General features: G+C 32.1%; 1 protein-coding gene across 1 annotated transcript; it reads right to left on the bottom strand.

The window, feature by feature from the left end:
• LOC106052052 (putative uncharacterized protein DDB_G0286901) lies at positions 1-9,187 on the bottom strand. The gene is made up of 3 exons (XM_013207293.2): positions 9,090-9,187; positions 4,311-4,498; positions 1-3,335 (listed from the first exon to the last, which is right to left on the bottom strand). Exons 2-3 carry the CDS (start codon positions 4,470-4,472, stop codon positions 177-179), a joined length of 3,321 nt encoding a protein of 1,106 aa, XP_013062747.2. The 5' UTR covers positions 4,473-4,498; positions 9,090-9,187; the 3' UTR covers positions 1-176.
• Positions 9,188-10,501: the final 1,314 nt, after the last annotated feature.

Here is a 10,501-nt window from a genome sequence, read left to right as displayed (position 1 = left end):
TTGTTTTTTTTTTTATTAATAAATTTTATTTTTGTTAGATACAATTATATTTACTTATTTTATTTATTAAAACTATAGAATGAAGGTCTTTGGTTGCAGTTCAATTTTACTTCCAAGGATTAAATATCTCTTCCAGAAAAAGGAATTAACCTTCTTAAATTGTTGTTCAGATCAGCTTACATTTTTTCAGCATCTCTGCCCCAAAGAAACCTTCTTTGTTTGTTGTTCAGTTCATTTTCCATGTTTTCAGCATCTCTGCCCAAAAGAAACCTTCTTTGTTTGTTGTTCAGTTCATTTTCCATGTTTTTAGCATCTCTGCCCCAAAGAAACCTTCTTTGTTTGTTGTTCAGTTCATTTTCCATGTTTTCAGCATCTCTGCCTAAAATAAACTTTCTTTGTTTGTTGTTCAGTTCATTTTCCATGTTTTCAGCATCTCTGCCTAAAATAAACTTTCTTTGTTTGTTGTTCAGTTCATTTTCCATGTTTTCAGCATCTCTGCCTAAAATAAATTTTCTTTGTTTGTTGTTCAGTTCAGATTCCATGTTTTCAGCATCTCTGCCTAAAATAAACTTTCTTTGTTTGTTGTTCAGTTCATTTTCCATGTTTTCAGCATCTCTACCTAAAATAAATTTTCTTTGTTTGTTGTTCAATTCATTTTCCATATTTTCAGCATCTCTACCTAAAATAAACTTTCTTTGTTTGTTGTTCAGTTCATTTTCCATGTTTTCAGCATCTCTGCCTAAAATAAATTTTCTTTGTTTGTTGTTCAGTTCATTTTCCACGTTTTCAGCATCTCTGCCTAAAATAAACTTTCTTTGTTTGTTGTTCAGTTCATTTTTCATGTTTTCAGCATCTCTGCCTAAAATAAACTTTCTTTGTTTGTTGTTCAGTTCATTTTCCATGTTTTCAGCATCTCTGCCTAAAATAAATTTTCTTTGTTTGTTGTTCAGTTCATTTTCCATGTTTTCAGCATATCTGCCTAAAATAAACTTTCTTTGTTTGTTGTTCAGTTCATTTTCCATGTTTTCAGTATCTCTGCCTAAAATAAACTTTCTTTGTTTGTTGTTCAGTTCATTTTCCATGTTTTCAGCATCTCTACCTAAAATAAATTTTCTTTGTTTGTTGTTCAATTCATTTTCACTATTTTCAGCATCTCTGCCTAAAATAAACTTTCTTTGTTTGTTGTTCAGTTCAGATTCCATGTTTTCAGCATCTCTGCCTAAAATAAATTTTCTTTGTTTGTTGTTCAGTTCATTTTCCATGTTTTCAGCATCTCTGCCTAAAATAAATTTTCTTTGTTTGTTGTTCAGTTCATTTTCCATATTTTTAGCATCTCTGCCTAAAATAAACTTTCTTTGTTTGTTGTTCAGTTCATTTTCCATGTTTTCAGCATCTCTGCCTAAAATAAACTTTCTTTGTTTGTTGTTCAGTTCATTTTCCATGTTTTCAGCATCTCTGCCTAAAATAAATTTTCTTTGTTTGTTGTTCAGTTCATTTTCCATGTTTTCAGCATCTCTGCCTAAAATAAACTTTCTTTGTTTGTTGTTCAATTCATTTTCAATATTTTCAGCATCTCTGCCTAAAATAAACTTTCTTTGTTTGTTGTTCAGTTCAGATTCCATGTTTTCAGCATCTCTGCCTAAAATAAATTTTCTTTGTTTGTTGTTCAGTTCATTTTCCATATTTTCAGCATCTCTGCCTAAAATAAACTTTCTTTGTTTGTTGTTCAGTTCATTTTCCATGTTTTCAGCATCTCTGCCTAAAATAAACTTTCTTTGTTTGTTGTTCAGTTCAGATTCCATGTTTTCAGCATCTCTGCCTAAAATAAACTTTCTTTGTTTGTTGTTCAGTTCAGATTCCATGTTTTCAGCATCTCTGCCTAAAATAAACTTTCTTTGTTTGTTGTTCAGTTCAGATTCCATGTTTTCAGCATCTCTGCCTAAAATAAACTTTCTTTGTTTGTTGTTCAGTTCAGATTCCATGTTTTCAGCATCTCTGCCTAAAATAAACTTTCTTTGTTTGTTGTTCAGTTCAGATTCCATGTTTTCAGCATCTCTGCCTAAAATAAACTTTCTTTGTTTGTTGTTCAGTTCAGATTCCATCTTTTCAGCATCTCTGCCTAAAATAAATTTTCTTTGTTTGTTGTTCAGTTCATTTTCCATGTTTTCAGCATCTCTGCCTAAAATAAACTTTCTTTGTTTGTTGTTCAGTTCATTTTCCATGTTTTCAGTATCTCTGCCTAAAATAAACTTTCTTTGTTTGTTGTTCAGTTCATTTTCCATGTTTTTAGCATCTCTACCTAAAATAAATTTTCTTTGTTTGTTGTTCAATTCATTTTCACTATTTTCAGCATCTCTGCCTAAAATAAACTTTCTTTGTTTGTTGTTCAGTTCAGATTCCATGTTTTCAGCATCTCTGCCTAAAATAAATTTTCTTTGTTTGTTGTTCAGTTCATTTTCCATGTTTTCAGCATCTCTGCCTAAAATAAATTTTCTTCGTTTGTTGTTCAGTTCATTTTCCATATTTTTAGCATCTCTGCCTAAAATAAACTTTCTTTGTTTGTTGTTCAGTTCATTTTCCATGTTTTCAGCATCTCTGCCTAAAATAAACTTTCTTTGTTTGTTGTTCAGTTCATTTTCCATATTTTCAGCATCTCTGCCTAAAATAAACTTTCTTTGTTTGTTGTTCAGTTCATTTTCCATGTTTTCAGCATCTCTGCCTAAAATAAACTTTCTTTGTTTGTTGTTCAGTTCAGATTCCATGTTTTCAGCATCTCTGCCTAAAATAAACTTTCTTTGTTTGTTGTTCAGTTCAGATTCCATGTTTTCAGCATCTCTGCCTAAAATAAACTTTCTTTGTTTGTTGTTCAGTTCAGATTCCATGTTTTCAGCATCTCTGCCTAAAATAAACTTTCTTTGTTTGTTGTTCAGTTCAGATTCCATGTTTTCAGCATCTCTGCCTAAAATAAACTTTCTTTGTTTGTTGTTCAGTTCAGATTCCATGTTTTCAGCATCTCTGCCTAAAATAAACTTTCTTTGTTTGTTGTTCAGTTCAGATTCCATCTTTTCAGCATCTCTGCCTAAAATAAACCTTGTTTGTTCTTCTACATTCTCTAGTTGTCTGCCCCAGTAATCGAATCGTTTTTGATAGGCGTTTAGTGGATCTTCTTCTTTTTCAAGTTGTCTGCCCCATGGCTCTAATTGTTTTTTATTGGTATTTTGTGACTTTTCTACGTTCTCCGTGTCTCGACCGAAAACACCTGCCACTGGTGAAATGACGGGTGTCCATTTTGCAGCCTCTTGCACCGCTTTGTTCAAAAGTATTTTGTTCTGTAACTGAAATTTAACATATGCAAATGTTATATTTTAAAAAAATTGATAACATAGACTAATAGAAAAAGATTAATAGACATAGACTAATAGACATAGACTAATAGACGTAGACTAATAGACGTAGACTAATAGACGTAGACTTATAGACATAGACTAATAGACATAGACTAATAGACATAGACTAATAGACATAGGCTAACAGACATAGACTAATAGACATAGACTAATAGACATAGACTAATAGACATAGACTAATAGACATAGACTAATAGACATAGACTAATAGACTTAGACTAATAGACATAGACTAATAGACATAGACTAACAGACATAGACTAATAGACATAGACTAATAGACATAGACTAATAGACATAGACTAATAGTAAGATAATAATAAGCAAAGTAGAACAAATATTTATATTAAAAAAGGCTAATGTTAAGTGTATCAATAGGTTTGAATCATTTAAGTAATTAAATATGTAATAAGCCTAAAACTAAAATCTTTAAAATACTAATTTAGCTTATACAACCAATCCTTTCAAGTAATATTTCTTTCCCTTGTTTGAGATAACAAATAAAGAAAAAAAATATTTTCCCCAATAGTTGATTAACTAATTTTTTTTTTTTTTTTTTTTTTTTTGTGTTATCAGTAAAATCAATAATTGTGCAAATTTCTAGATTGATGCAAGATTGGCTGCCGCAGAAATAACGTGTACAAAACATTGGCCAAACAAAGAGACACACAGAGTGAGTTGATATTAAGCTTTCTAATAAATAATATATAGAGATATCTAAGAGATAGGTAGATAATTAAAGAAATAAAGATAGCTATACAGAGAAAGAGAGAGAGAGAGAGAGATAAATAGAAAGATAAAAAGATTGATTAGTTGATAGATGAATAGATAGACAGATGGTCTTTAATCTTGTACTTAGAAAACTGAAAAATAGATGCACAGATCAAAAAGAAGTATGCTCACATCACTTAAATCGCCAATAACGTCAGTAACTTTGGAATCATTGTCCGTCTCTTCAGGCGCAGAGTTCGTCTGTTCTGGTGTTATGCTTGGTTCACCAGACACTGTCTGACCAGACACACCGAACGCACCGAAACAGAGAAGGTAACAAAGTACACGAATCATGATGTGAAGATAGCACACCAAACAAACTGGAATGAAAAATATATTTTGTCAGTTACAATTTACATGCTTACATCTCCTACTCTTTGACTTTGGTTTGGAGTTTTTTTTTTGTTTTTTTTTGGACTATATTTCTAAACAAGAAGTTAAAGGAGACGATGATTCAAATGTGACCAAATTCATCGAATATCTATCTATCCATCTATTTATTTATCTATCTATCTATCTATCTATCTATCTATCTATCTATCTATCTATCTATCCATCTATTTATTTATCTATCTATCTATCTATCTATCTATCTATCTATCTATCTATCTATCTATCTATCTATCTATCTATCTATCTATCTATCTATCTGACTATTTTTTTTATCTATCTATCTATTTGAATATTTATCTATTTTTCTGATTATCTGACTTTTTTCGAGAGGCTAAGTACGCTTGAATTTGGCTTGTCTTGGCTATGAAGGGGGCTCGAGGTTCGACACCTGACTCGGGCAGATTTGCGTTTACTGAGCGCCTAAAGGCAGCACAGAAAACCTACTCCTGGGTACCCCCTCCTCCAACTAGTCCACACATGAGATTGGACCAAAACGCTCTGAGCATGCTATAAGCATGAAAGTACCGCTATATAAAAGCTATAATAATATCTATCTATCTATCTATCTATCTATCTATCTATCTATCTATCTATCTATCTATCTATCTATCTATCTATTTATCTATCTATCTATCTATCTATCTATCTATCTATCTATCTATCTATATATATATATATATATATATATATATATATATATATATATATATATATATATATATATATATATATATATATGACTATTTTTATCTATCTTTCTGACTATTTTTATGTATCTATCTATTTGAATATTTATCTATCTATATATCTATCTGACTATTTTTATCTATCTATCTATTTGAGTATTTATCTATCTATATATCTATCTGACTATTTTTATCTATATATCTATTTGAGTATATATCTATCTCATGGGCGGTTACACATTTTTACCAGTGGCAGGGCTCCATTAATAAACTGCAGTGAATAGTCATCTACCGAAATCGAAAAACACTAAATGTAGCTCAACAAAGATGGCTAAGACAGATTTTAGGAGTCAGTTATAGAGATCGGGTCTAAATCAAGGAAATCCTATGCCGAACTGGGAGTCGACCCCTTAGTAAGATTGTGAGAGAACGACGCATGAGGTTTTCGGGACATGTTCTCCGACAAAGAATCTAGATAGATAGATAGTAGATAGGTAAAAAAATAGTCAGATAGATATATAGATAGATAAATATTCAAATAGATAGATAAATAAAAATAGTCAGATAGATATATAGATAGACATTACCAGTGACAGATTTTTATGGAAACAGCTTGACATCAAATGCTCAAAACGGCGTGGGAGGGTCTAAGTCAGTAAGAATAGCACATTAGGTTTTTGAAATAAAACTTTTTAATAGCAGGAAAATGCATTGTAGATACCTCAGAATATGCATTTTGTTGGCTTTCAATACCAGAAATAGTGCTTGGCGGCGGGGCTTCGCCCCGCGCTGGAGAGCTCCTAGCGCTACCCCAGACCCCCTTACTAGTAATGGCGGAGAGTCTACAATTTTATGGAAACAGCTTGATGGCAAATGCGCCGATCGACGAGGGAGGGTCTAAGTCAGTAAGAATAGCACATTAGGTTTTTGAAATAGAACTTTTTAATAGCAGGAAAATGCACTGTAGATACATCAGAATATGCATTTTGTTGGTTTTCAATACCAGAAATAGTGCTTGGCGGCTGGGCTTCGCCCCGCGCTGGGGGAACTCCTAGCGCTCCCCCAGACCCCTTTACTAGTAATGTCGGGGAATCTACAATTTTTTCACTAACTCATGGAAGAACCTATTCTAGGGCACAATAAACGTCTTCCGAAAGAATGAAGGGTCAGAATGTAATAAAGATTATGTACACACACACACACACACACACACATAAATACATATAATTTTTTTTCGTGGGGGGTTCACCCCCCCCAGACCCCCCCCCCCCCCCGAAAAAAAATCCTGGCTACGCCCATGATCTATCTATATATCTATCTGACTATTTTTTTACCTATCTACTATCTATCTATCTAGATTCTTGATCCCTTTTTTCTCCCCAAATTTGTCATTTCTACAATTTTTTTCTGTGTATTTAGTTTTTTTTTTTGCTTTTCAAATACATTTTTTATAGGCAAAAAGTTAATATTTTTTATTACTTATATATGTTCGTAACTCCTTCCCCTGACCTATGTCAAACACTGCACATTGTAACTCTCTCCATATAGACTTTTAGCCCTTCGATTCTTAGCGAATGTGGAATAACCTATATAAGTTTGGTCTGTCTGTCCATGAGTTTAGTTTAGGACTCTTAAACTAGAAAAGATATTGAAAATCCGACATCATGATATTTTAGACCTTTTAAAACTCTGATGTCACGACTTCTTTTTTTTCTTTTCTGAAAGCAATCAATTTAATGTTTAAAATCAATTATGTAAGCTTTTTTAAAAAATAATTTTTTTTTTTTTTTTTGCAACTATTATCTTTTAAAAGTAAAATCACGGTAGACTGTTTAATAATGGACACTTATTTAAATGGTTTTAATTTTTATGTAAAAAAAAATTATTTACATTTTAAAAAAAAATCTATATAGCATGCATATAACTTGACTGACATGTAAAACAATTAATTAGTATTGTGACAATTTTATACACGTGAAGTGTAGTGTAAGCACTTACACAGCGATTACAAAACGAACGGAAAAAAAGTTGTTTTTTTTTTGTAAGTTTATTTTTTGGGGACTTTGAATATAAAATGGGCACTTTACTAACAGTTAGTTCAATTATATTACTGTTCAATATAATAACTTCAATAAAGTTATGCTATTTTCACATTAAACTACATCTTTATTTCATTGAATACGCATGAATATTAACAATGTAAAAAAAAAATAACATTATTGAATCTCCGTATCCTGAAGTATCAAGTGTATAGTCTTACAACAGTATCGGTAACACTTTACACATGATTATTATTTTGTCATATTTCGAGATTTTACATAAAAGCTTTATCTGTAGACGATCTTTATTTAGACCAATTTGTTTTTTGTTTTTTTATAACTTAAGTATATAAAATAGGTTGACATTTAAAATTGTAATAGCCTTCTTCCCACAAACAATACACACAGAAATAACTTGTTATTTTATCTTATCTTATATAATACACGCTTTACTTCATAAAAGATTATTACGTTCTACGCGTCATGCATTTAGTCTTGCATATTAACCTACATTTAGCCAAGGTTTTCCTGGTTAGCTCATGCAACCCATTCCACGCTCTAGTAGCGCTTGAGAAGAAGGAACATTGGTACAAATTTCTTCTAGCACATGGACTTTACCTTTGTTTCTTTCTGAGTATTTAATTTGATTTTTTTTTATTTGAAGATTATGGTTCAGTGTTTTATGTATAATTGCTACTTTACTTTCAGTTTTTTATCCTGGAGGCTTTCTAAATTTAGTGATTTTACTAAAGGTGTTACTCTAGTCAAATGTGAATTTTCGTTTGTTATGAATCTCACTGCTCTATTTTGTTTCTGTTCAGGTTTCTTAATGTTTTCTTGAGTTGAGGGATTACAAACAGATGTTCGTAAACTTAAAAAAGCAACTTTTAGTTTTGTGTGGTATGTCTGTCCTTGCCGTTTAGATCGCCAAAATTTTTAAATATATTATAATCCGATATCAAGGTATTTAGGATTCTGAAAACTTCTGGTACAACAGCTTTTTTTTTCTGAAAGCGAACTTTTTTATTTTAAAATTTAAATATGAAAATTGGTGTCTTCGGAAAGTCCTTTTTTTTTCTACCCCTAAAAATGATGGTGTAATGGACAAATTACGATCTGTAGGCCATATACGGCACGCCAGAGTGTTTAATGCTGCCCACGGACACCTACAGAAATCAGGTGTGCCCACAGTATATACATATAAAAATGTAACTATATTAAAACACAATTCCAAATATATATATATATATATATAAATTATTGAAACTGTCACATTGTAAAACGTTTCGATGAAACGATCATTCTTATTGGCCATACTTCAACACACACGGTCAAAGACACAATCTTAGGCCAATATTTATTAAATGCCTTTGCATCAGAACTTTGAATGGACTAAAATATTTTGATGTCTGATTTTCACTATCTTTTCTAGTTAACGAGATCTGAACCGGACGGACGGACAGACTGACGGACAGACATTTCACACAAAACTAATAGCGTCTATTTAGTCTTTAGAAATCCAGTTTTTTTTTCCACTCATTTATATTTTATGTCTAAATATTTTTCTACAAAAGATATTTATTTTTTGCCTGACGCAGAACTAGGCTTTCTATAGAATGCCTGCATTCTGCATTCAGCCGGTAATATATACATCATCGCCAATCTTTATTACAAAAATGTTCAAGTTACTTAATAAGCAGTGCAGTTAAAATTACCACAATGAAATATATACTGTAAAAATGTCAACCCTAATTAAATGAGACATAGACATATATAACACTAAGCTATCTTACCCTCTAGCCTTGTTGCATAGAAGCTTCTAGAGATACACTTTATGTTTAATCTACTACATTATATAAAGCAAACTTGTCAAACGTGGGTGCTGAAAATCATTAATACATATCTTTGTGTTTAGTGTTAAGATAAATCCTTTATCAAGTTTCTCACTCAACAGATCGTCCACTAATTTGATGACGTCATTATAAAGATTAATTCTTTTCACTCTGTCTGTTTGTCCCTCTATCTAGTAAAAAGTTTGTAAAATTTATTTTTCTGATATCCAACTTTGATCAAGCTGAAATTTTGCACAGTTATTTTTTCACCTGACAAAACAAGAATCAATTAAAAAAAACAACATGAAAACAAAGAGAGTTTGTAATATCATACTAACTAAAAGGCGGCACCCGTCGAATACAACCATGTACCCACAATATTCAATCCATGGTCTAGTTTTTATCTTTTAAAGTTATAAAATAAACAAGATTACAAGGACAGTTTGTGTGGAAACACAAACTTAAAATCGGCCCCCTAAGTGGTCCTCCCAGGCAGGCTTCAATATTTTCAGAAAGAGCATCCAAATGAAATTATATCAAAGACAAATGAGAGATAAGAATGGAGAAAGAAGTTTGACAGATCGTGTGTAGTGCCCCAACGGTGCAGCAGATCAAAGGATAGGTGCAAGTGAATGCAAAGTTAGATGTGAACCTGGCCTAACTAGTTCCCCTTTCAGACCTTGTGGTCTATAGGGCAGATGATGTAAAGTTCATCTGTTTTTGTGGCCTAAGGTTAACGAGGGTGTAATGTAGCCAGCACAACGACCAACCGCCTTTACTTTTCCCCAACTAATGTCAGGTACCCATTAGAGCTGGGTAGACTCAGAGGCGCCCAAGGATTCCGAAGTTGAATATCCCAGTCTTCACCAGGATTCGAACCCGGGACCCTCGGTTCTTATCTTATATAATACAGACGTTACTTCAAAAAAGAAGATGATTACGTCCTACGCGTCATGCATTTAGTCATGCATATTAACCAATGACTTAAATTCTGCCAAGTCACTGGTTTTCCTGGCTAGCTCAGGCAACCCATTCCATGCTCTAATAGCACTAGGGAAGAAGGAGTATTTGTACAAATTTGTCCTAGCATATGGGACGAGGAATGTGCCTTTATCTTTTTGTCTTTCAGAGTATATATTAAATTTTGTTTTTGTATTTGAAGTTTTATGTATGATTGCTACTTTACTTTTGAGCCTTCTGTCCTGAAGGCTTTCTAAATTTAGTGATTTTACTAAAGGTGTTACTCTAGTCAAATGTAAATATTCGTTTGTTATGAATCGCACTGCTCTATTTTGTGTCTGTTCTAGTTTCTTAATGTTTTCTTGAGTTGAGGGATCCCAAACAGAGGATGCATATTCTATTATTGGCCTAAC

The sequence above is a fragment of the Biomphalaria glabrata genome, chromosome 9 (genome assembly GCF_947242115.1).
Source record: "Biomphalaria glabrata chromosome 9, xgBioGlab47.1, whole genome shotgun sequence".
In the NCBI taxonomy this organism is placed as follows: Eukaryota; Metazoa; Mollusca; class Gastropoda; family Planorbidae; genus Biomphalaria; species Biomphalaria glabrata.
Note: the sequence above shows the minus strand (reverse complement) of the source record. Positions and strands in the feature narration are given on the sequence as shown.